Raw genomic sequence first — 27,831 nt, forward strand, 5'->3', positions numbered from 1 at the left:
GTAATTGGGTAAGGCCTGGCCAAGCATCTGTGTATATAACAAAGTCTCACTGAGGAACACGAGCATCCAGAAAAGTGCTCTTAGCTCTGCTACTGTTCAGAGACTACGCACTCCGCAATGTGCTCCAACTAACTGTTTGGAGATGCTGTTCCTCATGCTGGAGATGAAACAGGAGGAAAACGGATATGAAATCAGGATAGGAAACTGGGCACATGCAGAAGATGAGCTTTTTCTTTTGAGGGCGTGCTTGTCCTCAAACTTGTTTTCTCAAGTTCTGGATATTGCATGTGAAGTTTTTTATTCCTGGTTTTAATTTAATTACAGCTACTTTGATCACTGCAACCCAGCTGATTCAATTCCATTCAAACAACATGCAGCCTAAGTGACTTAATGGGCAAGAGAAGCCAAATTCTTTGCAAAGCCACAGTGTCTTAGAGAGTCTACACGTGTCCTACCAAAGCTGTCTTTATTTAAACCAAACAAACAAAATCCCAACTTGCTCATCTCGCATCACCCACGTAGCTACAAGGGATATCTCTCTCATCACCTGCTCTACAGGTTTACATTCCATCTTACTTTCGTTTGGAGATTGCTCAAGAGACAAGTGCTTTTCTACTCCTCATGGTACTTGTCATATCCAAAGAAAATACTTCGTGCTTGTCTCCCTGACGGACTCACACATTCCCAGCGCTGGCCCTTCTTGACAGACAGCGATCCTCAACGAACAGACCATCCCCACATAGCGGGAATGGCCAGCAAGCAGGAAGGGATTGCCGAGTTGAATTATTGCAACAACAATAAAACAGTAGCTTTTTCATTTTGTTGGTCTTCATTCCAAAAGCAATACTTTACAACCAAACCTTTAAAGCATGAACAGTAAAAATAGCCCTTTGTGTATGTGTGTGGGTGTGTTTCACCCAAAAAAACCCCCAGTAGCTGCAATGAAAGACATAGTACACATACTGAAAAGTCATCAAAAGAAATATGAGCCTGACTCTTCTGGTAAAGCTTTGTTCCTGTCATTTTAAATTTATTCCTCTTTTCCCCTCGTCCTATGTTTTTCTTGGGATATCCACATAGTTTACATACATAAGCTGAAAATGAGCCCAAAGAACAGGCGCAGCGAGGCCCCGTGCTCGCCGGCCAAAGGGAGAAGCCCAGCGCTCGGGGCGCCCCGGCAGCAGCCGAAAGGCACCTGCACGCTGCCAGGACACGGGGTGATGCGGCCGCCTGCAAGGCCAGGACCTGGGTTTGAAAACCTGGTGCTACCTTCAGAGATGGTTTTTACAACAAAACCACAGGACCCTCAAGATTTTAGGGTGCCTTCTTAAAAAGGAGAGAAGAAGAGAGAAACCCTAAGCAAAACTGGGGTGGTTTGGCGCGTAACGAGAGCTGCACTATCTTCTGGGCATAGCGGGGGCTCAAGAGCATCCTGGGTCTGCCCGGCTGTGGGTCTCCATGTCCCCACATGTCCCTGTGTCCCCAGAGAGCTCGAGTGGGGTGGCAGGGCCAAACCAGGAACCACCAGGTCCCTCCTCCATGCCCGACACTGACATGGGTCTCTAGCAAAAGGGATTTCTTTGTGATTTAACGGAGGATGAATCAGTTCCAAGTCTCCCTGTGCTCAGTAGCATCCCACTGCCAGCTTATCGTTACAGGCTCCGGACTGAGCACGGGGAGCATCCGTAACCACCGGGCCAGCACGTTCTCCCTTGACCTCCTGTCGCTTACGCAGGAAGAGGTGGGAGGGGAGAGGGAAGCCAGTGGGTGCTGCAGGTAGCAGACATTGCTGCCTTTGAAACTGCCTCCGTTGTTTTCTGACACAAGTTTTTGGTTTGCAGTGTTGCGTGCTGCCCCTTCTTTGAGGGCTAAAACGCACTCACGCTGACTTAATTAGCAGCTGGCAGCTCTGATTGTTCTGCTCTCGGGGCTTTCCTTGTATGTATTGGAGAGATTATTAGAGCTCCGTCTTTAAGTGCCTGCTGTTGTCCACTCGGTTGTAAGGAAGTAGGAAATTGCAGCTGTGCCAAAAGGTTTTAGCAAAATATAAAAAACCAGCAAGCAATCGACATGAGTCACTAAAATGTCCCCCAGCCCCACTTACAAGCACAGTTTTACATATAAATCGATGCTTAATTCAGCAAGTAAATCAAACCTTATCCAGTGCAATCCATAAACTTAATTGAGGCAAAAATATCCCATGCAAATTAGCAGTTCCCTCATCCCAACAATTAAAAATAAAGCACACCAGGCAATTTAAGCGCCTGCTACAGATCAGTACAACACATTTACAGTACTTTGTTATCCAGAATATGACAACAGGGGTTTAGGGCAAATTCCTCTCCCACTCCACATCCCAGCTCCCTGTCCTACAGCCGTGTTTAATAATTTTACACCTGCTGTAGAGTTTGAGCAAAGATTATTACCTACAAATTTGGTAATATAGGGCCTTCTCATAATTTACCATTTCTTCTAGAACACACAAGGTAAATAATCAGGAAACTGAGCACCATTCCCAGCTGAAAGCAATATTCACGATGCTGTTTTCTGTGTTAAATCTCTCAAAGTGGCCGGCAGCCAAAGTGGATTTAGAGGTTTAAGTATTTCTTAATTTACCTCTATAGTTACTGAACTTTTTTGCACGGGAAAAAAAAAAAAGTCAGACTCCAACAAAGGACTGGGAATGTTGGATCCTGGAGGACATCAGAGTGAAGTAAATGAAAAGAAGCTAAATAAAGGAAGAGCCCTAATGGAGTAGGGGTCTTGAGACAGACATGCCTTCCCACTACAGGAGAATTGGAATGGATCAGGCACACAGTATTTACTCCTTTACTAAAGACTCAAATTTTACATGTCCAAATACTAACTCTGCGTTTAAATAATTACATGCATTTATTTTTCACGTGTCAGAGTAATAACCCAGCCCTGAAAGAAAGGGAGGAGGAGGGTGAAGGAAAAAAACTCTTGCACCAAACCCAGGTCTAGTAAAAATCACGTAACAGCAACTCTGTCCGATGCAAATAGCGGAATGCGTGCACAAGTGACAAGTATTTATTCAGCTAATTTCATAACACTTAGCTTGTTTATATCTCATCAGTCCCATCACATGTGCTGCATTTTACCAGTGTTCCAAAGACAAAAATAAATGGCCTACCAGCTGCTGCTTTCTCAAGGTTGTGGTTTACTTGGGTACAAACAGTCAGAGCTAAGGGAGTCAGATACTACTATGCTACGTCGGTTCAGGAGGAGATCTAAGGAACTGTCATGGCACACACACAACACCTGAAGTGCTGAGCCCTTCCTAACGGTGTTATTTTACTGGGCAAAAAAATCCTCTTTTCATTTGGAACATGTATAAGCTCTGTTACCAGCTGCATTCCACTTCAAATATTAGCTGGGGGTGGCAGGGCTAGCTACAGCTGGAATACATCATCAAGCAGAAAGCTATTAAAATTCATGGCAGTGAGACAATGTGTTGATCCTACAAAAATGAAGCTCTACGTTTAATATTTCTAATTAAAAAAATAGTTCAATCCACTTTTGTTGTCTTCACCTCCGTCTAAAGCAGTCTGGGTTTTCACAATACTTTGGCAAGAAAACACAGATCTGCATTTCAAACGTATAAAAGCCAGCAGTGTAACTGCAACAAAATCCTTAAGCACTAATCACATGGGCCTCTCTAGGAATGGCTCCATATATCCTTGAAAGGATCACAGAAGCAATAGGGCCCAATCTCAATTCCATATTACCCTTTGAGTACCTCCATTTAACAGCCACAAACAAGCAGGCTAGTAAAAGTCCTTGTCAAAGAACACAAAGAGAAGAGCAGCAAGAAGGTGTATTTGAAATTTCATGCTAACAAAAGCTTTCCCAATTTTAAAGACTCTCACTGGCGTTAGGAGTGGAAAGAGAAATCCTTAGATACTTGCAGAAAGTATTTTATTATCCATGTGTTTTAATGTGCTGCAAAAGAATGAACGCTCTAATCTGAATGATAGGAGTTTTTGGAGTGAAGGGTATATTTATAACGACAGCAATTAGTGCTCTAAGAAGCAAGAAGAACTCAATATATGGCTAAGTCTCAGGGCAGCGTAAAAGGATATGTCAACAGTGAAATCAAGCAATCAAACAAGAACTCCACATGGATCTTAAGGCTACCTCTTCCTGAAACAAACCCATCCCTACCTTGCTCATAGCAGTCAGGGCAGGGTCACAGGCTACATCCAGGTCCTGCACTAACAGCTGTATGCTGTTGGAGATCACACTGCAAAAGAAAATCAAGCACGAGTTTTAGAATAGTACTCAGCAACACAGTGCCAGAACTGGCGTATTTGACTGCAAAAGGAGGAAAATCATCTACTAGCCAACAGTAGCATTATGCTGTGAATACACATGGCTAAAACTTGTACTGAAAAGAAGCCGGGAAGTTCTGCGTGCTGTTCATCAGGGAGCTACACAATGGGCTTTAGCGTAGAGAGGACATTTTTATAGTTGACCTTTCTCTGTTTTGACACATAGAACGGGTTGGAGATCAAAGGTGTCAGATGGGGTAACCCCCTGCCTGCACATCAGGAGGAGGAGAAACCCCCGAGTACCGAGCCCAGACTGGGATTCGGCTTCAAATTTAATCTGGTCTGCATAAATCTAACATTTTATCATCTCTCCACTTATTCACAGTCAATATTCAACTACTCACAGAAACCTGCAAAGAGGATTTTAAAAAGTACATCTGTATGAGTTCTGAACGTGTCTCCCATTTGAGAAGATGAAGGCAGATGTCTTATTTACACTATGTCTAGGATTGCCGCCATCCATTGTTTGAGTTTCTCAGAGACATATACCAGACTGAAGGACACATTAGTCAAACACATTTCCCTCCCTCCCTTTTTTTTTTTAAACAGCATGATATTGCTTAGAGACATATTTGATGCCACCATACTATGATGTGCATAAAGGTGCAACTAATCCTAAAACAGCCGAGTAACACTGTCTGCAGCAACTCGGACCGCCCTAAAGGGCCCGTAACCCAGGACTCGCATTACAGACAACTTCTGCTAGAACAAATAAGTGACTGTGATTCACTAAGTAAGTAGAGTTTTTAAAAACAGTGTAAACTTTAAATGTGCCACAGATGCCTGTTTACAACTTCTTATATATTAAGAACTGGATTTTACTTTTACTCTTTCTCATGATGCTAGCACAGATGGGAATCACAGATCTATAAGAAATCTGACCAGTGCTTCCTCAAACCATCTTTCCTCCCCCTCGTTGTCTTCGTGCAGTTCTGGGTACTACTCTGGAGTTCACTGTTCAAAAGTTCACTGTTTTTAAGTGTTTAAGTGTTCACTGTTTTTTCACTGTTCACTGTTTTTAAGTGTCCTCATCAAGATATGGTATCACCCACTCATAGCTGCTGCTGGCATCCGGGTGTTGTTCTTCACCGCAACCCACAGAGGCTGTCTATTCCGTTTCCTAGAGCCCTAGCACATAACGACCGGAACAGGATGCAAGTAAAAGACTGTTCCTTCAGAGCAATTAATTTGTTTGTAAAGGCAAACTCATCCAAAATTAGTTGGAAAAATTAATATGGGAGATGAAATGACCACTGGCTTCAAGTTACATGATCTGAAACTTGCACTGGGATAAAAAAAGCCTGTGACCGTTTCTGCTGGTGCCTCTGCTTCTGCTGGGCACTACAGGATTTACTCCCTTGGGGGATTCCACCAGCGCAAGCGATGCCAAGGGAGCCGGACCGAAATAACTGTCTCTTGGGCACAGCTGACTCCTGCAGGGCGCCTGCTGGCAGCGACCTGTAGGAAAGAGTTGTGGTTTAGCACCAAAATGAAATGCAACTCTCTCAGTGGAAGGAAAGTGACTTCAGCACCAGTCTCCGCACGTCAGGAGTCTGTCTGAAGCTGGGTGACCAAGTACAGGTTCTCGCCTGAAAACCACAAGACTGCAAAAAGGGAGAGAAACTTATTTGTCTACGCTTCAAAATAAACACACCTGCTGTAGAGGGGTAACGGTGCAGCAAGAAGCGTGTTGCAAATGCATCATGACACATCAACAGGGTTTGGATCCTGGTTCTGCTAGAAGCCACTTCAAACCTTTGCCCCGGGCAGCACAGAACCGTACTGCAGTGGCAGTTAATGAATCCTCACACAATCCCTGATAGATACACAGAAGCTGATAGACCAGGAAGCCGAGGCCGTAAATGATCAGTATAGTTCTAGTATAGTAAGTTCTTACTATAGTAAGTTCAACGCTCCAGGCCTTCCAGGGGTCTCTGAATGCTGCCCATAATCTCACAACAGATCAATAGAGCAGGGGGTGGGAATCATGGATTTCTGGATTTACAGGACAGTAATTTTCCTCCTACTGAGCTTCAAGAAGAGCTCATTATCTTTTCCACATTTCCTAAAGAAAATGCTTAGCCACCCCAAGGGTAAAACCCCCCGAGCTGATCACTTTATATGCGTTTGGGGTGGTTCTGCACTCTCCTTTCTGCAAAGGAAGAAACACTTTTCAGGGTGTGTAAGCAGCAACGTTTTACCACTTTCTTTACGACCATGCCTAAATCCCAGAAGAAACAACTTGTTTGATGTTGAATGAGCAAATGCCAGAGAGTTTTATAGCTATGACTTACACTGACAGAAGACTGGACAAAGCACTATACTGGAACAGACCGAAAGTCAATTAAAAAGCCTTTGTTACAAGATACATCAGGCCTGTCAGTTTAACTTTAAAGCTGTCCAAAACAGCAAACGTGAGCTATACATTTAAACAATTTCCAAAACACATCATATTGGTTGCCTACGACCAACCACCTTGTGAGGCAGCCACTGTGGAAACGGAGCAGCGACTCAAGGCAGCTGGCTCCTGCCGGACAGGTCACAAGAAAACACAAAACTCAACCCCAACTTGTCCATGTTAACAAAATCCCACCATATGGCATATTTTATTTCTACCGCTCAGCTACCTTGCTTGCTTTGGCTTAGTGGAGACAGCAACTCTAGTTTTCGGTCAGGGATTCACTCTTAAAACGGTCTGAGAATTATCTAAAGGGAAGGGAGTCTCTGCATCCTGGAATGGAGCCTGAGACCATTGAAAAACCTGGATGGAGATTCAGCAACCCACTGGAGCAAAAGAGGAGGAATCACAGTAAGTCTTGTGAAAAAAATCTTACTGCTATCTGGGCTGAATCTTAGTTTTAAGGAGAAGGAGAGCTGGTGATAGGGATTATTTTCCCAGCTTTGGCAAGGTTTTCTTTTGTCTGATGTGAGGCAAAACAATTATTTTTTTGCCTCCATTTCCTTCTCTCAAAAAATATTCAATGTTTGTCAGTGGTGGAGAGGAGAGGATGTTAGAGGGGAATATATTTAGCATCGTTACATGAAAAGTTATTTTAATGAATGATAATCTTCTCTCAATTATAATCCCCAAATATAAGATCGGATCAGTCTTTTATGTCATCTGAAATGGGGTTTGATCATACTGACAAGGCTGCTGATTAACAGTGGGAAGCTAAAGCAGGAAGGAATGTACTGAAATAGCTTCCTTTCTTGAAATGTAACAGCCACCTCACAGAGCTGCCAAGATGCAAATGATGTTTCAAATGGAAACTCACTATTTCCTTTCCCCTTTCCAGTGCTCTTGTTCCTTTGGCCAGGACGATGGGGAACAACTACATCTGAAGTCTGTACTACCGCTGCTCTTGGACTAGCCAAAGGATGACCATTCCTTCACCAGGGAAATGCCTATGCCTAGGCTGCATATCTGGGTGGGTCCTACTGCTGGCGGGGTCCTACGACACTGGGATCTTGGGCTTGTATTACTCCAGCACCATCTGGCTGACAAACTAGGATGTTTGATATATTCTGGGAGGACGCATCTGCTGAACATACATGCTGAAAGTGTCCATCTCTCCCGTCAGGTTGATTCTCTCCACTAGACTTGCATCCACTTTTTCTTTGAGTTTCTCTTCCAACTGTTAGGAAACAAAAGAAGCAACAGAAAGATCAGATTCCTTACTTGAAATGACCAGTCTTGAAAACTTACGTCCTGGAAAAGCCAGCTTCTTAAAACCTAATCTGTGCCCAGACTATATCCAAAACTCAGCCAATGAACAACAGGAATCTCTCCTTGTTGGACACCCTAGACATCTTGATCTGCCAGGATGGCCTATGATGGCACTGCGTCCTCAAAGTAGTAACCTCCAAGGTCATACATGTAACTCTAGCATGACATGCTAATGTACTAGCTTAACACTGTGGCACCTGTCCTGCTAATAAAGATGTTTTCCAACACCCTGTCTGTGCCCAAACTGCAGAGGAGGAGGATTGCCAGTTCTACGGGTGGAAAAGCCCTGATACGGCCAAACACCACAGCTCATCTACTAACCTATGGCATTTTGAAAGCACCTGAATGTAAGGAGCACTGTGGCTGCAAAGCATGTCAGCGTAAATACCTCCTCTCCTCACTCCACCTTGCCCTAATATTTCACGCAAGCATTTTCCCAAACCTATTTTGAGTTACTGTTTTTCTTGTTTTTATAAAAGGGAGATCATGAACCATGAGAAGAGTCTTTTTTTTTAATTAAAAAATAATCCAATCCAAAACAAATTATGTAACAAGTATAAAAGGATAGCATCCAAAACTGATGCTGCAAAGCAGGATTATAAGCAAATTACTTTTCTCAGGTAGAAACAGCAAAATCAATACTTTTCTTTTTTTGGAATATAGATTTAATAATGTAGAGCTCAATAATCAACGGGACGCTACATGGAGCAGACACTACTATGGATATTTTAGTACTTCTGACTTCCAGTCTCCACAGCAGGCTACCCTCGAAGGGGGAGCAGCAGAGCATCTCGCCACAGAAGAGGGGCTGCTGCTGGGTGTCTTCTCGGAGGTACTGTAGAGGAAAGGGAAAGCTCACCTGCTGGGTGGTTGCCAAGCAGTACTCTGCAGTACTAAGGATGCTGCAAATGAGGCAGAGTTCTTCTAAAGTAAACTTAGCCACTTCAGAGCCTTCCTTTTCTTTCAGCAAACTAGTGATGGTGAGCCCACCACTGCTGCTAGTTGTCCTGGAAAAAAAAAGACAAAACCTGTAAGGCTTTCAGGTGTACAGACACACACAATGCAAAATTACTACTAGATTTCAATGCTATAAAAAGCCCTTATGACCACAAAGTCCAATGTCCTGGGCATCACAGGTCAGTGTCATTCTACATCAAACCCACAACTGCTATTTTGGTTAAGGAATATCTTTTAGAAAGACAAACAGAACTCGATACCAAGTCTTCAGGAAAAGGACAATTCACTCATTCACGACATGGCGGCTTAGGATGCAAGTGGAATACAGCTTTCCCCAACTACCTTCACCTTCACTGCCAGTTACTCAAAATCTAATTAAAGATCACAGAAAAATCTCAGTAACTATCAGGCAGCTTGTCATATTTATCTTCTCAGTACTAAACAGATGTCAACATGCATTTGAAACTTTGGTAATCTGTTTTAAAAAACTGATGATAGCAACACAGTAAATTATAGAAGATGTGGCTTCTTTCCACCGTTTTCCAGTGATTAACGGCTGTGTATCAACAAAGAAAGACTCAGAACAGTTTAGAGTCAGGAAATTCCCTACCTCTCAACTCTTTATAATCCAAACCCATTAAAAAAAAATAGGACAGTGATATTTATCTTGGACAGCAAAAATGGAGCACACAAAAAAATGTGTATAAAGAATGCAACTGAGGTCTGATGGAGAATGCACATTAAATTTATCTTTCCACTTGTCTGGATGTAACACTCTCCCCTTACATCTGTAAAAGATTTTACTGGTTTCAGAAATTCATTCTGCTGCTCCCAGGTTTACAAGGGAAACAAACTGAAGATGGTAAATAGCATACAAAATTACCTGTAGTTAAGGCTGGCAATATCTCAAGGAGCTCCTTTAGCCTGTACACTTACCCATATTGGTGTAAACCCATAATGATTTCCTTTATTTTCACTGGATTTACATCAACATATTTTATTCATACGTATATAAAATGTTACAGAGCAGACGGAGTTACAGGTAAGCACTTTAGCATCACACAGATAAACCACCTTCATTAAAATTATTATATGTATAACGTTGAGCTAAGGCAGCTAAGAATCACAGCATGACTTTGTTACCCGAGTGGCAGGGTAAGTGCAATTCTGAAAGCCAGACCTCTGTGAAGAGACTTGGGCTGGCATTTCAAAATGAACTTCAAGAAACTGTAAATTTGACTGCTGATCAAAACCACATATGAAGCTATCCTCCAGGGGCCCTAAAAAGAAAAACAACGCCTGTGACTGTCCATTTGGTCTCTTGCTGTTTCTCCGTACAGCGAACTGAACTTTTGAGAAAACTGTGAAGTAAGTGTAGTCATATTGCTGCTAGATGGTTTCTTTGACAGTGAAACATAAATGTTCACAAGTATGTATTTATTAATTATCTTTACAAAGCATGTGCTCCTCACTGGAATGTCTCACCAGACGGTACTGCAGCGTTTGGGAAGCGAAACTCACTTGGGCAGGTTTCCAGACAGAATTTTCCAGGCGTATTCCCGAAGGTACTTCTGGAATATGGTGGTCAGGGCTATCATTGGCTCGCCTGTGCTGAGCTGGGAGCACTGCACCATGCACTTCTTGTAGTACACAAAGAGGTCGGCACAGCTGGGCAGGACGGCTCCTCCTTCGTCCACGTTGGGCTTGGGGGGACCTTGAGCCTTGAAGTCAGCCACAAACCTGTCAATCAGTTCACCGAGATTTCTGATGTGGGGGAACAATAGAAAGATATTTTAGTATGTTGGGGGAGGAAACAGAGGGAAGAGAGAGAATAATGCTTAAAACCAGATGCCCTGTCTTGTGACACCAGCAAACACATTCAGATTTTAGCAGCTGGGTATTCCAGCCTTTTCTTATCTCCACCCTCTCAGCACAAAGCTCACGCAATAACGCGGACAGGACCGATGAGTAACGACCTTTTGTACTCAAAGAGTTTTAGTGGCAGCTTCAATCTGTTCTCCAGTCACATATAAAAGCTCGCAGGTCTGCCAGGACTGGGTTCAGCACATTTGATGCAAGTGCATAAAGCATATGCTCAAGTTTCATTCCTGGCACCGGCAAAAGTAACAGTCGGGCTTCCCATATCAGCAGCCTCTGGAGCAGACCTCGGGGAATACGGCTTTTAAAGGGATGTGCTAAAAATGGTGTGCCATTTGCCTTTTCTTGGTCCCATTTGGATACCACCTGGTTTTGCACAACTTCACACATCCTTTAAAGAAGTTTTATTTCGCATGAGCGCAAAGTGCACTTCCTACTTAAACTCTTCTTAAAAGCACAAAAAGCCCTCCTATTGTCTCCAATGATTCATTATAACCTGGTCCTTACTCAAATATTTTGGTCTTTAGGCAACAATAACCTCCACTCCACTGTTTCATCACGAAAAAAAGGCTTTTTAGCATGGCAGAGGACCAAAGATGTCTTCTGATCTTGGGGAGTTCCTCTGGTCCTACTCCTCCAGAGACAGCACATCCGTGTCAGGACAAAGACCAGCCCTCCTGCCCGGAGCTCAGCTAAGTGGAGTAACCTTTGCCAGATGAACTCAATTACAGCAATAAACCTCCTCCCCCAGACGCACAAATACACGCATCCTGCCACAAGGAAGTTTGGCTTTTAAGGAATATATAGACATTTCAGATGGCAGAGTGGCACGCCGCTGACCAAAAGGAGTTGTGAAGTTCCTGTATTTTATATTCCCGTTTCCACTACGGTCTTGGCTCCACTTGCCCCACCTCTCCCCTTCCCTTTCACCGCTGAGGGTGTAACGGCTGTGCTGCGCCATGATCCAGGGTACCTAAGTAGAAAGCCAAATCCTCAGAAGGAGAATGGGAGAAGAGAGAACCTGAACTGAAACTCCCGCAAGAAACTGAACTATCATTTAAAAAAAAAGCATTACTTTATAGTTAATATATTATCATTATTTTTCAGCAACAGGCTTACTGGACAGAATTGCAATGCTGTCCATAGAAATGAAAACTTCTTTAAAAGCCTGTCAAAGAGTTTCAACTTGAAATGTTCTCCTAGTTCTCCTAGTCTTAGGCCAGCTCACAGGGTGCGCAGCCCAGTTCATGCAAAGAGGCTGCACTAGGGTCTCCTGGGATGGGTACGGCCTTACCGCCAGCACCAACGGCACAGCGGCTGCCACTCTTTAGCACGTTCTCACTTACCTCTGCCAACGAAAGGGGGGAAAAAACCCGCCAACGACAAAAACTTTTCCCCAGTTTCTGTCCTTTCTTTCTTTTTGTCTTGTGAAAGAGAAAAACCTCTCTGATTCGAGTTTACCAAAGAACTCAAAACGCTGCACAAGTGGAAAAGGTGGCCTGGCTCTTCCCTGATAAACTTACAGGCTGCTGCACCAAAACGGATGAGCTCCTACCACGGATGATCCGCTGGGCCAAACTAATCTACAGAAATGTGTTGGCAATATCAGGGCTTTAAATCATCAAGCAAGGTTCTTTGGCTTACGCTAGGCTCAAGGGCTACTGGAAAGACAAGTAGCCCCTTTTTTCATGCTTATTGCTTGCTGCTTTGAGTACTTTACAGAGCTCTGATTCCACATACACACACAGTTCCTCGGCTTTGTTACAAGAACTGTAAAAACATCAGGCTGCTCAACTGATGTGATAAATCTCTACACTGGCACGAGCAATTGAACGCTGAACCAAAGCATTGATTGTGTTCGACCACAGTGGAGCAAAATATACCTCCCCCCGTAGCTGTAGGAGAGCCAAGCAGATGGCTGCTGCAGGAGGGCTCACATGTGCTACGAGTGCTGCATTCCTTCAGGTCCTCGAGTAAAGCGGACGTGGCTTGCTCCTTGTCAAAAGTCCCACTAATTTAAACAGCTGCATTTCCACCTCTGCATCTGCGCTTTGCTCCATTCTGGGCAACAAAGCGGAGCTTTCTTAGCATTCACCAGCCACTGGTTTTTTTCATTCTCAGTCTCAAGACGCAGTGAGGAATGTCAATGGCTTTTGTTTCTTTATGCTTACTCCACATGTTCTCCTCTTCTCCAAGGCAAAGTGAAATGTATCTACATTTTACCGGTCCCCCAAGGTCTTGTCAACCAGGATGCACGAGCAAATGCAGCTGCCCAAAAGAGCTGGGAGAGCAGTGCTAGAGCTTCATGCTTGTTCTGATCCTAACCTGGACAAACCGCCCGTCAAAGGCAGGCCATGAGGACTGCTCTTATTTCAGCATGGGATTGATACAAGCAAAAATCAGGACCTTGTGCACCAAGGGAACTAATATATTATTAATGCACACCTCAGTCGATGTCAATCAAACTTTCACATTAGTCTCAGTTGGCCCGAATACAGTATGAAGGCTAACAAACTTTGTGTGATACAATGGGAGCACAAAGAATTTTGCAAAAAAAAGCTACTGGGAGATGAAACATGAAGGCAGGAGAGCTACAGAAAATGAACATTTTCTCTATATAGACTTTGCAAAAAAGCTCATAGCAAATTCTCTGGTAGCGCAGATGTGGCATTTCCTAACAGTAGCATATTTACTGGGAGCAAGAACTCTCCAAATCAAACCAAGAGAAAACACGAAGTGAAAGCTTGTAAAGAGAATTTTATTTTGGTTCTTAAATCCTTTCATTCCTCTACCCCTCTTCCTTTTTTCTTTCACTCAACCTATTCAGTGTTTTTTCTGCATCTCTGGCAATCACGAGAGGAACTAGGCAACTCCTCAGCAGCATGAGAGAAGAACGCAGGGCTTAGTCAGTCTGTTCAGTGATGTGAACAGTCAATATCAGTTGGGCACTGGGGAAGGGCAATGGCATTGAGACACCTGGACCACTTGCAGGATAGTTTCCATGGACTGGGCATTCTGGAAGCCCCTTGGCTCATGAGGCCGCAAACACACACCACAAAGAAAAAGTGCCAGTTTTCCGAACAATCAGAACGCACACATGCATTTTAGCACACTTAACCATGGCTCTGCATACTCTCAACACTGCAGACCTGACAGATCTCTTCCTTTACTCCATCAGAATGGCTTAGCTCACACGTGTACGTTGCTCTGACAGACCACAAAGAAGAGCTAAAGACACATATCCCAAAGGGGCAGAAATGAAACCTGCTTCGCTGTTAAGAAATCTGATATTTACACTGCAGCTAATAAGGGTGGAGAGCAGCATCTTTAAAGTCTTTCTTTCAGGTGTCTCCTCTTAAATTGCTACAGATTTTGGCACTGTGCTTCTTTAAATGGGTATGGAAACAATTTTTCAGGAGAAAAGGTCCAGGCTGCTTTCTGCCATAGACTTAAGGCAATGATGAACAAAACTGTCACACTACTCTCACTATTCAGAGCCCAAACATACAATTAATTATCTAAGCAACTCCTCATTTTCAGACATCAGCAACAGATTCCTCCAAAGTTCAATCAAAGGGGGAAGAAGAGAGAAAATCGTAAGGAAAGCAATTTTTGGCAGACAGGGGCAGCATGGGGAATACTGTGGCAGTTTTTCTTTGAACTCCTTGCAGCCTCTGGCTATAAAGCTAATATAAAACATCTCAGGATTGTAAAGGAAAAGGAAAAAAAAGAAGCAACTGAAAGGGCTAGGAGTGCAGTGGGGTAGAATTACCAAAACGGGGATTAAAATGGCCCCCAGTGAGAAGGGAAGAAATATTCAAACAAGTTAGCGCTCAGTGGGCTGAGGGTAGGGGAGGGAAATATCTGTTTCCCTTTGTTACACTGCAAAGCGGAACCTAAACCCAGCATGACAGACCATTGTGCAAGGTTTTATTTATTTATTTAAAGCATAAAAGGTTGATAGGACATGGGAAACCTTTTTCAAGATGGCTATCTTGGAGTTTGGACAAAATCAGGACACTACGAGCCTTGAGTTACGCACTCTCTCATGTGTAAGTCCTTGGAAGACAGAAGGACATAGATAGATGAGTTACATGAGGCAGGCACCTCTTTCTCCTTTCCAGCCACTAACCTGCACCAAAAGACTGTATTAAACCTTTTTCAACTATCTCCTCTCCCAGTTGGCACTGCAGTTGCTACAGAGATGTTATTTAAACCCTGGTGTGAATCAAGGTGCACAAGAAAGTGTGGTGAGAGCTCTAAAAACTTCTCAGAGCTCTACGCTGAAAGCTCCTTTCATTCAAGTTATTTTGCTGCAAGTCAAAGAGGAAGATGAAGAAGGGTTCTAGGGATTAAAGCTTCTGTCAAAGCCCCAATCTGTGAGCAATGATAATGTTATCTTATACCCAGCTCATCTACAGCAGCTTTCATCTAAGGATCTCAAATAACTTATTTCTATAAAGCAAATCTTGAAACTCCTCTGCCACGAAGCCACATGTGTATTTTACAGAAAAAGCAAACCTACTATTTGTGGAAGACATGAGACGAAAGAAAGGCGTATGTCTGCAGTGGGAATTGCAGAGGCAACAGAAGCAATTTCAGAAACACTAAGCCTCTTCCGCAGAAAGGCAGTGGGCATCATTCCTGCAGGCCTTTGCAATTACAGATGAAACCAACATCCACAGCCCTCTGGACGCTCATTTTTGCCCAAGCAAAGGTCCCACTCATTCTAACTTTCTTGAACCATGAGTACTGCTCCTGATGAAAGCAGAAAGCAGACTTTCAAGAAATTAATTTTCTGCAGCTTGAGTACAGAATCTAGTACAATCCAGCTGTAATTCACATTCAAAAGCAAACAGACCCAAAAGAGCATGCTGGTTACTCACTTGTCCTGGGACTCGATATACACATAAAGGTGAGGCTCAAAGCACTTGGAAACAATGCCATGAAAAGGATTGTCAGGGACCTTTGGCTTCTTTGGCTGTAAGAAAACATTTAGAGTGTTGGTTTCAAACCTGCCCTGTAAGACCTAGAAGAAATAGTAATGCAACAGCGCAGAAGGATATTAAGTCTTTAGAAATATTACAACACACTAATTTGCTGACAAATAATCAAAGGCATGTAATCAGCAGTATATACAGCGTCAGTGTGTCCAAGTCTTCCCTTGCTCTTCCAGAGCTGTTAGTATTCCAAGGAATTATCTTTGCTCTTGTAAAATATTCTTATCCTTAACGAGAAGGCTGCCCCATGCAAACAGATTTCAGTAGAAGAATCTTAATGCAGTTTGTAAATAAAACCTTGCTGAACTCTTTGAACTCTTCGAACAGTAACATTCATTTCAGAGGAGACTAGTGCAGCAGTTATTTGGAAGCAACATTGAAAAATCCCTACAGTTTAGAACATTAAAAATAATAACTCAAAGTTACAGACTTCATCTGGATGAATTTTATTTAGATAAACAGAATGTAATTACTGGAAGAGCTGGAATTATACAGGCAACATTACACTGTGAAACATGTTTCTGGGTATGCAAAGACTTCTATTTTAAAATCACATTTAGAGCATCAGGCACATATGCCATTTGGGAGTCATCCGGTTTACTCTCATTTTAGTTCAGTACTGCACTCTGCGCAGTGGCCAAGCACATCTCACTGAAGCCACTGGGACTACTCATATGCTTAAATTTGTGCATGTTTAAGTACCGGGCTGCGCAGGGCCTTTAAGCTCACCTTTGCCCTACAGCTAGATTTTAATTTTTTTTTTTTTTTTTTTACCAATAGACAATTTTTCTTGTTGCTTCCCGGCCAGCTGACGATTTTTCACTGCCTGCAAAGAGGGCTGCAGTGAGTCTGGAATGGAATTCTTGCCTCTCTCTGCAAAAAGCCAGGATCAGCTCCCAGCCAATGAAGATACGAATTTTTCCAGCTGAAATTTTTTTTCAGCATAAGAAAAGCAAAACAAGAGAGCCTAAATGACATACTCTCCTAAATGACAGAGGAGGTGGCACAAAGTCATTCACAGAAATAGCAAAGAATGACAAGGCAAGCATTTCTCAGAAATAATTAAGAGTCAAAGACACAATGAATACTAACATACGGCTGCAAACCTAAAGCGAGCAAATAGTTTTATGGAGACCAGACCACCTCTATGAGACTGGCTTCATTAACCTTCTCACTAAGAGCATGACTAGAGAATGTAAGTTTTTACAGCTTTGGGAGAGAGCCACCACCCAGCATTCTCTACCCCAGCCCCTTTGCCAGTGCCTGCCCATTTCTGCCGGATGCACACGCTCATCGGAGCCGGGAGAAAACAATAGGTGGTAATGACAGAAACCTTCCCTTCGCCAAGTCTCCAGGATGGCAGCGCCAACAGAAGGTTGCAGATTCACGATGTTTACTATTTACCAGGCTGGAAGAGCCAACTCCTAATGCAGGACTGGTTTTCTGTGTGTGCGCTGGTGTCTTTGCATCATGCTGCTCCCAGCATGTCTGGTGGAGAGAATACTAAATCTTTTAACAGTAGCAGTGAAGCTGTATTTCTGAGTGTGCAATCCTGTCCAAAAGCTGCAGATGTTTAAGCTATTTCCTCCTTGAGTTTGATGGAAATAATAAAAGGTTACTGTTGTCACAGTAAGGAGGTCTGCAGCTGGCCCAGTTTCCTTTCATTACTATCCAAAGTAAACAGATTAAATCGAACGGCTAGGATCACTAAAAGAGGTTCTTTTTTAACATGGATTTCCCCCCCCAAACTCTTGTGCTCCCTCTAACACTCCCAAGTGTCTTGAATTCTCCGGACTAATGCCTTGGAAGAGCTCTACCACTCAAACCTCTTCATCTTCAACTCTTCTTGCCTCTTCTCTTCTTCAGCTAGTGACAGCAGAAGATGAGGCCTCCGACATGAACTCACCAGCACTAACCACCAGCTGTTGGTGCTTTGAAACTGAAATATTGGAGCCTACGGGGCTCCCTTTCGGCAGACAGGCGCCTGCAAGGCAGCCACCCTTGCAGCAGAGTCCTGCGTTGCGAGCACTAACACAGGGTGTACCCAGAAAGAGAGGGCAACCTCACCACAAACAGCATGTCAAGGGATAGCTTGATGGATGGCTTCGTAGCAGCCTCCCCATCTACAGGGAGCAGAGCAGTTCCCTTCTCAGAAGCACCTGAACTGCTTCTGGCCAGGACAGTGCGTTCTACTGTTCAATAAAACCAGCCCTAAGCAGCCTAATTATTGCAATTATCTCTTTACCTGCCTTCTAGCACCATTGACTTCTCCAAGTATGTCCTCTCATCCCAACACTGCACATCAGAGCCAACCTTCTCCCAGCCATTACAGACAAGCTCTTCGCAAAAAATACACCACGCACGTGTCTCCCCAAGTTCCCAATCTCTGTCTTCCAGATCACTGATCAAGTCCAGCCAAACCCAACTGTCTAAGCTGTCATGGAAAGAGCAAAACTTTGCTTAATCCTTCTGTTTCAGGACTTCTGCTGCAGGTGGAAGGCAGAGGGCTGCCCTGCTCATGTGAAAACCTGGAGGGGATGTAGTGCAGCAAACTGTGCTGGTGGAGAGCTACCACCCCCCAATCTCCCCAGGGGCACGGATCTGAGGAGGTCCTAGGGCCCTGGACATCCATCAGGATGTAAATGGCCCGTTCACAGGGCTGTAAACTCACCGAACAGAGAGAGGGTACCTGCCTCAAGCAACTTACAATCGAACACTTAGAAAACGTCCATCTGGTGAGTGAAAAATATGGGGCTTACAGGCTTTGATACTGGTGCCAATTAAAACAATTGCATTTACTATTCACTCCTTTAATGTTAGGAGAGGGCTTTGGAAACCCAGTGCTTTTACAAGTGGTTAGGTGTTGCCTGCTTTGCAGAGGTAATGGATGAAAAGCACTATACAGATAAAAATCCCAGAAGTAACATATCTGGAGTGAAAATCTAAAACTGACACTTGAAAGTTCATTGAGTTGCCTGGTGACTCCAGACTTAGTTTGCTTGGCTGACAAGGCAAAATATGGATTGCAACTGTTTGTAGTGGGAGCTTCTTCTGGGATCTGAAAACCCAACTATGCTAGTTCATCTTTCTTTGACAGAAATCCTGTAGTTACATTTGAGCTGTTGCTGTACGGGCTAGAACAGAATCCAACTCACTCTCACATGGCAGGATTGTCTCCAGACTATTAACTGAAATAAAGATTGCTTTGGTTTCAGTGAAGTGAGCCAGAGCAAACCTTGGTCATACTGGGAGCCTGTATGCTGCTCAGAGGATCAAAACTGTGCTAAATTAATTGCTGTGAAAACAAACCTTTCAAATCAATGTGATGGGAAAAGCTTAGGCACCACCAGAGATTTTGACACAGAGATTGCCTCACTGACAACTGGAGAACTTGAAAGACTTACTTTGTCTGTATCACTTTTCTCGATCACAATCTCATCTGTCTCTGTCCCACTTTCATCCTCCAGAAATGGGTTGGTGGAGGGCGGTGGCACCTCTGGCTTCTTCTGTTAAAAAAAAAGAGGAAGCTACTTCGAGAACGGTCTGTTTTGTTCCCTCTGGCACACAGCTGCATCCATGTTTTGCTTTACTAAGCCCTACAAAGCACTGTACAGCAGTTTGTCTTCTCCAAGCACAGAGGTGACTGCAGAGTGCCAGGCGGTGCCTCTCCATCATGGTTAGAGCACACTCCCTCCTACCACAGCGCTTGAGTCTTGTTCCCTCTCCATCACACCACCGGCACACTTCATCTTCAGCACCCTCTTATAGCCTGCTCTTCTTGCACCCACGCTTACCCGCTCTGCCCAAATCGTCCACGAAAGGGGCATTTTGACCAGGGTCAAATTTCCACTCTCCCAAACCACGCACTCCAAAGCAGGTGGTCTCCAGCGGGAGGACACATGACAGCAGGCCCCAAACTCTGCCGTCGCAGTAAATCCTGCATTACTGCAGACTGCTTGTGCCCACTCTGCACTCACTAGATAGCCATTTATAATTATGGCCTTCTTTTTGTGTATAAAACAGGTCAGATGATGACACCCAGAGTGTCACAGCCTCTAGGCACATCAGAGAGGCGGACAGAGAGGATTTTCTTTTATTTCAAGCCACACCCTCCCCTTCTGTTTTTCTCAGTTATAACAGCTTCTGTGCCTACATTCTCCAAAGGGATAACAACCCAGTGAAGCCAATTTAATTAAAGCTGCAAACTTCGTATGAAATTTGTCAGAAAAATAAAGCCATATTCTTCAGAGATCTAAATTCAGCCAGGAGGAAAACCTTACAGGACTTCCCTTTTTAATTAGCGGTACCTACCGATCCACAGCAAATTACAAACAGGTCCAGCAGGGTTGCCTCGTAGGCTGAATTACCATATCCAAGTAGGCTTCAAGACACCAGCCAGACAGAGAAGCCAACCTCAAACCAGTGGCTTCTGAGCCACACGTGGACTCTGTGCCCCCTGGGCATTTGGCTGGCAGAGCTCTTGGCTGAGATTTCAGGCAGAAAAAGCACAGAGATGACCCCAGAGATATTCACTGAGCTGCTTCTCTTGGCACTGCCTTTACAATCTACCAAATGAAACACTGAAGAGTAGAAGCTACCAATGCCCCTGCAAGTAAGACTAACCCAACAGACAATGTGGGATTGAAAGATGGTACCATGCGGCGAACTTGTGGTAACTAGAAATGAAAAGAAGACGGGACTTTTAGTATAATGTGTCATTGACATGCAGAGAACAAATATTATAATGCAGTCACCATGCCATAATTACTTTGTGGTTCTCCACAGCAATGTGGCTTCAGTTGCAAACAGCACAGGGCCCAGGAGAACCCAAAAAGTACACAATCAGTATACTGTCCTTGTGAGCCCTGAGCCATCCTCTCTACCACACTCTGCAAGATCAAGAGTCACCTTCCCAATTACAACCCACGAAGCACAGTCACACTAAACACTCTAACCTGCCAGCACAAGAGGAGGCTGCAGGTGACACTTTTCACAGTCTCCCATTACCATAGCTATGTGTGAGAGGGAGCTTTTTTCTCCTGAAGAAGCTGTGGACTAAAGGGTTGCTCTTTAGAAATCCCCTTACCACTGTCCCATCAGCTAGAGTGCAACCTGAGAAGCGTTTAGCCAGAAGTCCTTCAAAGTTGGTTGTCCTCTGAATTGCAAACAAAAGCAATTTCACCTCAATCTCTTTTGCTCTTGTGCGCATTATCTTAGCAAGCTCTGTCCTGAAAGAGAGAGGGGGAAAACAGAAAAAACAAATGTGGTTTTCTATAAAGAGAAAGATCTGAAACCTAAGATTGTAATTCATTCTATTCCCTAGAGACGCTTTCATCACAAAATTCGGACTAATTCCTAAGACGCTCTCTAACACAAAACCACTTTACGGATCACATTTCAAACATAACCACAGATGTTTAGAGCTTTGTGGGTAACAGGACCCCATCTCCTCACACCCAGCGCACCACAGCAGCCAGGAAAGCCTCCAGTATCAACCCTTGGGAAGCGCAGTGTCTCTGACTGGGGTCCCAGAACAAAGGCAATGATGCTACTGGGGCCCAAGCTGGCACCTTCCTCTGGTCCCCCACCCCTGGCTGGCAAAAAGCATGGTCCAGGGCAGTCACACCACAGTCAGCTCACATTTTTTCACTTGGCCTCTAATATTACTGGCTTCTACCTCTGTTACACTGAAAATTGATTTCCGCATCATCTCACTCTCTCAACAGTACACGCAGTTTTAGTGATACTTCTCAGGGTTTTCACTCTTCACTTGCTTTTAATCATGGACAATTCTACATAGATATTTGAAGACTGCCTTTAAAGTCCTTTGGATACATGATCAATTTGGTGAAAGACAAGCCAACCTTTTGTTTTAAGGAAGGTGACTCTGCCGGGAAGTATCGTGAGCTCCCCAGACACTCACCTCGTGACGTGGCAGAACTCCACAGCGATGCGCTCCGTCATGCACCACTCCTGGGGAAACATGCGCCCGTACTTCTCCTCGTAGTCCACCAGCTGACGCTTTATCCAAGCATAGCGCCTGTCAATCTTATCCAGCCAGGCCACCTGAATAAGATGGAGAACAACATCTTTAACAGCAGCAGCTGCTAATGTTCAGCCTGACTGCTTAACTGTGCTGCCACAGTTTCGCAGAGGAGCTTGGGCTATCGATCAAAGCTAACTTGACCACTATTAATAATACTTTGAATGCTAACAGTCATTCTTCAAAGTGTTTAAACACATGCCAGACTGAAAACCCTATCTTGTGCGAATTAAGAGAGCAAGTTCTGTTGAGAATGAGGATAACAGTACTCCTAAATCATGTAGGTACTATTGAAAACTCAATAAAATAATAATTCATTTGATCCCACCCTCTTTGTTTTGCAGACAGAGAGGTCAAAGTCAACAGTGGGATGAGAATGCAGGAATTCCTGGATTCTCACGTTCAGCATGTTTTCACACTCCGGGGACTGTGGACCCACAAACTTCTAAAAGAATTCTTACAACATGAGCAGGATGGGATTTTTTCCCCCCAGTATTAGGGCTATCTGGTCAAAAAGTAGAAAGATTAATCAAAAAAACTTTGATGGAAAAATGCTATTTAAAACGAAGCATTTTAGCCTTCTTCTCCTCTTTTGTCACTAACTGTCAAAATTTCAAAATTGTTAAAATACATTTTGATCCAAAGTTGATTTTGGTTTGGTTTTTTATCAAATCCAAGATAATTATAGTAAATTTTTAAAAAGCTGTTAGCATTAGGACAGGAAGTTTAAAAATTAGCTACAAAGATTAATCCACTTCCTGGAAATCCCTCCCCCCACTTTTTAGGCATTTTTGGGGGTTTTTTTTGTTTGTTTGGGAGGAGGTGTTGTTGTTTTTCAAAGTTTTGGGGTTTGCAATTTTCAGAGTTTAAATTTTCAACCCCAAAAGTATATCTAACTTGAATTTATTTATTCACTATACGAGGGGAAAACATTTCCAGTGCTGATATGTGAAACTGAGGTCTAAGGTGGGAGGAAGTCATCCTGGCAGAGACGACATTGACTCCCAGCTCATCAGCCAGTCCATATCACACCCGCAAGTCACTGCTTCCGAGCCCTCGGGTTAAAAACACTTCACCACAGGAACCTGTGGAAACGTGAACTTTGTGAACACCACCAGAGCAAAATGTGAAATCCAAATGTAGTTTGCTAAGCTTCCCTTACATCTTGGTTTTCCTGGAAAAGGACCAGATACTCTGAGAGGTGTTGTTTAATAAATTTCTTGATGATTTCCTGTTTGATTCTGGGATCCAGGACATTGGCGACTAGACATGCATCACGTAGGACATTGCTGGGTCCACCAGGCCTCTATCAAAATAAATAGGAACAAATTATTTAAGGTTAAATAGCTGAATGGGTGATTGTAAACTGTAATGTATCCAGGTTATCTTGTTTTTATCCTTTCCCATTATTCTTCTCTTTTTGGTACTTCTGCTGCTACTCTTTATTATCACTTAGGCATCTTTCTTCTGTTGAATGAAAATTGAGCTCCTTCCATTTCACTGGCCGTAAAGTTGTTCTGCAGCTCAACAGCCAGGACGCTCCCTACAGCCAGCTCCATCTACAGAAACAACTGTTGTCCCATCACTTCTGCAAAGCCTTGCATCATCCTACATATTCTGAGGAACAGCTAAGAGAAGTGGCTGACAAGTGGGACAAGCGAAACTGCAAGGCCAAATTAATGGGGGAATTAATGGGCCCTTTTCTGCAAAACTGAAGGCCAAATTAACGGGGGGAAAAAAGCAGTCTAGAGATGATCAACTTGCAACACTTAAAGTAGCATCTGCTGGTCTGTATTGGTATACCATGATGTTAGTGGAGGAGACAGAAAATTTAGCAGCATTTAAAAAAAAAAAATGCTCTTTTGAAGCTACATCACATGGACAGAGATTTGCCCTTCATCAAGGATCTGTTCCAAATAGTTTTCTCATTTCTGTACTTGCTAGTTTTATGAAGACGCCAGCAGAGCTGGTATTCTGGAAGACAATACTAGTGTTTTCTTTAATAACCAGTAACCTGGGTGAGATGCTGAGGGAACTCCACTCTGGTCTACAGGGCCACACATCAATTGCTTGGGGCATTCTTCGACTGGCTTGCAGAACTCACTGCAATAGATGTGCGCAACATGACAGGGGAAGGGTGTCATTTCTCTCCCACATTCACTTGATAGAAACAGTGAGAAATGTACCTAGTACCCTACAGCTTGGGAGACTCGTTTGCTTTCTAAAACAACTCCTGAAACAGAGAGAGATCAAATCTAGAAGTAAAATGAGATAAAACCCGATGACAATTATGTCGGGTAGTTTTCAGCAACACTTTTCAATGGGAGGAAGAGGGGAAGTGAGAACTTTACCTTTGTACCTTGAGAAGGAAAGGCTTCCTCGAAGTCAGCCAGGATCTGCTGTCCCAATTCGTTCTGCGCTGCCTTCACCCTGACGAGGACAGAGGAAACAAGGGCTTTGCTGGTGGTACAACAACTTCTTTGTTTTGCTGTCTGCAAACATTACTACAAAGTGGACTGAAACGCTAACAGCTACACAAAGGTTTTTAAGGGACATAAAAGCACGCTCAGGAAAAACATCCACATTAAGAAGGCCTGTATGTCAAAACTGGGAGAGCGTTTGCTCCCTGAATGATACTGGGATGACAACTCCATCTCTACAGCATTGATCCCTGAGCTGTAGCAGAACGCATCCTAGATGCTCTTGCCCTGCTGCAATTTAGTATTTTAATAAAGGCCAGTTAATCAGCTGAGAAATCAGCAGGGCTCCTTTAATGCCAGTGTGATCAATCTATCTTTACATTCATGTATGTTGACCACATTTCAACCAAAGTATGTTTCTAACACGTAAAAAGCTTCACAATGTCTCAATCTTCATCGTGGACCTTTCACAGTTCCAGGTGCCCCGACCTACTTTTAGATGCATCCATGTGAATACTGTTGGCTGTGGTTTTAGCCTATAAATCCTTCATGTCTTAAGAAGCATAAAAGAGCAAAGGTATGAAATGCGTGAAAACTTTTGAACAAACCACAATCTTGCTCTTTATTTAGCTGAGAGAATAAAGCTTCCAATTTCCAGAAATAAACGTCAATACGGCTTAATTGATACTTCTAGGGAAATGGAAATGCCTACACATACTAGAAAGAGCCAAAGCAAACAGTTAGGCACTTATAGCCCTTGAATTCTTCCATCACTTTTTATTATACTGGAAGTGTTTTAAGGTCTAAAATGATCATTCAAAGCAGTGGATTTTTCCACTGAGATTGATACGTTAGAAAGGGTGGCTACATTTACTTTTGTGAAAATGTTTGTTCAGACTGTGGGGAGAAGAATTTGGATTTTTCTTTTGTTTAAGACTCCTCAACCTTATCAAGGAATGATCTGTTTCTTTAATCTTCCCATTTGAGGTCCATTAGCAGCGAAACACTACAAGATGACCTGACAATGATGGAGAATAGGCTGGATTCTTTAATGGTGCCAAATGCAGAAAATTCTAGTCCTTTAAAAGTGATGGCTGAAATATAACTTTATATCTGTGATTTTACTGTATGTATGACCTGCCTTATCCAGGATTTATTTATGGGGATTTTGCTGGAAAAGCTTCCTGCCTGCAATGTCAAACTTAATTCTCACTTAAGCTCTCTGCTTCACAGGAATGTTTAGAAACTCCTCTACCCTTCCAGGTATAATAGATCCCCAGTTAACACCTTCATAACTGTGAAACAAAAGGGATTCACTACTATGATGAAATAGAAGGAGTGGGAAATTTAAGCAATAAGGAGGAACTCGGTGCAGCAGCCACAACTACAGGTATAATCCTGCTTAAATTGCACAAGTAAGCACTAGTAATTCATGTAAGAAAGAATCACAGAACCAAACCCTCTGATCCTTAAGAAAACAAAAAAAGAAGAAAAAAGACACTAAACATAGACTGAAAATTTGTATCTTTTAAATAACCAAGAAACAAGAAGTTTTTAGTATTAGGAGTCACAGAAATGAATTAGTTTGTGTAAACAACTGGAAAGGTTAGCTGTGGTACAGGTAATGAGCTACAGGGACCTTCCCATTTAAAAACAGCTGCAGTGCAAGCACAGAGGAGGCACTGAAAAGAGCAGCAGCCAGATTCCTAAATACTCAATAAATTTAAAAGAGGCACTGTCAAGCAGTCAAAAGCCCTGTCCACGGGCTTTGCTGTTTTAGGCTCTGATTCAGAATAGTACTTAAGGATAGTCTTAACGGGGATTCTCATATCCTTAAATTAAGAAACTTGCAGGAGTGCCTTCCTGAACTAGGATGTTAAAAATATATTTTTTAAAAAAAATCTGTCCTGCTTAAAAATCTCTCAAAAGCAAACAGGGAAAATGAGGTTTAGCCTTTTTTTTTCCTTCTTCATACTTTGTAAGATAGGGATAGGGCAAAGACATCAAAGTAGCCAAAGGTTTTGGTATGTGTGAGCAATGACAGGGAGCCTCACTGCCCCCCCAGTAACTATCACTCTTCACCTAAGCACACACACACAGACACACAGAATTATTTTTTCCCACGAGCATGCACCCAGAAACATGAAAACCTTTATGCCATCTCTGTACAGAGTGATCGCTTTAGGCAGAGAACACAGGAAGGCACTTGCTTTAGCCACTAGAGATTATTGCTCCCCATGGAAATCTGTGAGTCTTTCAACAATTCAGAATAATCTTCACGCAATGAAAACTGCAGCAGTAAAAGCCTTAACCCTATGGCTGGCTTCACGCGCGTTCCCCGCTGAAGGACCGTTTCTGCACGTGCGAAAGTGTATGTGTTTAACCACTTGCAAAAAGTGAATTACCCACTAAGGCTCAGCAACCCCAGGCACTCTCAGCTGGTACCAGATTTAGGATCTTTTCTCAGGTCGGTTTGATAAGGATATCTTTCCCTGACTAGCTTCCCCCCGGCAGCATGCTGGGGTATCGCAGCAGCCGTCCTGGCTCGCCGCAGCAGGGAACTGCCTTTTCCTGGGGTTGCTCGCATGTGCCAAAACCTGTGGTTACCCGAGTATTAGTGATTTTTGTTTCTCTGACTTTTGTTTTATTATTAGTGGCTTTTGTTCTCTGTTTCCCCTGCCTTTAAAAGAATAAAAACAAGAAAACCCACTGTTATGTTTCAAATGACATTAAATTACTAGAAACCGCAATTCCTTTAGCCAAAGCTACCAGAAATCTTAAACTACGCCTGGCAGCTTGCAGAGATAAAAAGAGGCTGAGCTAGCCTGTTTTTCTGTGGCAAACTTATAATCGTCTTTCTCCTAAATACTTTCCAGGCTTTTTTCCACTATCTGCTAGGCATTCTCGACCACTTTCATGGGTGGGTTTGTGACCGCTAATTGTGTGCTCCCTCCACAGACAGAAAATAGAAGAGGATTGAGTGATAACAAAATATTCCTATTTACTACAACAAACAACTTCCAATGCACCATATAAGAAGTTGTTTTAGGAACATGATTAGGAAAATATTTACATTTGGATGTGAGTTGTAATAGTTTTACATCAACACTCAACAGGGCCAGCACAAGTCAACTAATTGAGACTTCAGGCCAGGTTTCCAATGAATACTTACAGTGGGATTTTGTTTGGTTATTTTCAAAGGGACAGAACAGGTGGAAAGCAACATTAAAAACACATCATTAGTTTTCACAGCATCTAGGAGCAGGAACCTAAATTGAACACCCCATGACAAAGAGCACGTCCAACAACACCAAGCAGGCACTTTTCCCTCCCATGGTTTCCCGTTCATTTTTGGCTTCACTCCGTTCACACCAAGAAAGAGAGGCTCTTTAATAAAGAAAGCAACAGAATCTGCTCGTTTAGCAGTGTATATAATAGACTTATTGTATATAAT

The 27,831-nt window shown here is 43.2% G+C and overlaps 1 protein-coding gene across 1 annotated transcript in view; it reads right to left on the bottom strand.

Moving 5' to 3' along the window:
• The window catches only part of VPS53 (vacuolar protein sorting 53 homolog (S. cerevisiae)), a gene marked incomplete at its 5' end in the record, with an annotated part of 64,573 nt that overhangs the window by 14,145 nt on the left and 22,597 nt on the right, over positions 1-27,831 (bottom strand). Inside the window, 10 exons of the mRNA XM_009585055.1 lie at positions 4,186-4,264; positions 7,905-7,987; positions 8,939-9,086; positions 10,558-10,800; positions 15,801-15,895; positions 19,319-19,420; positions 21,001-21,142; positions 21,838-21,980; positions 23,120-23,263; positions 24,309-24,387. Of these exons, the coding sequence (XP_009583350.1) occupies positions 4,186-4,264; positions 7,905-7,987; positions 8,939-9,086; positions 10,558-10,800; positions 15,801-15,895; positions 19,319-19,420; positions 21,001-21,142; positions 21,838-21,980; positions 23,120-23,263; positions 24,309-24,387 (1,258 nt within the window). The remainder of the gene's footprint in view (positions 1-4,185; positions 4,265-7,904; positions 7,988-8,938; positions 9,087-10,557; positions 10,801-15,800; positions 15,896-19,318; positions 19,421-21,000; positions 21,143-21,837; positions 21,981-23,119; positions 23,264-24,308; positions 24,388-27,831) is intronic.

Source organism: Fulmarus glacialis, unplaced genomic scaffold, assembly GCF_000690835.1.
Source record: "Fulmarus glacialis isolate BGI_N327 unplaced genomic scaffold, ASM69083v1 scaffold15659, whole genome shotgun sequence".
Classification (NCBI taxonomy): Eukaryota; Metazoa; Chordata; class Aves; order Procellariiformes; family Procellariidae; genus Fulmarus; species Fulmarus glacialis.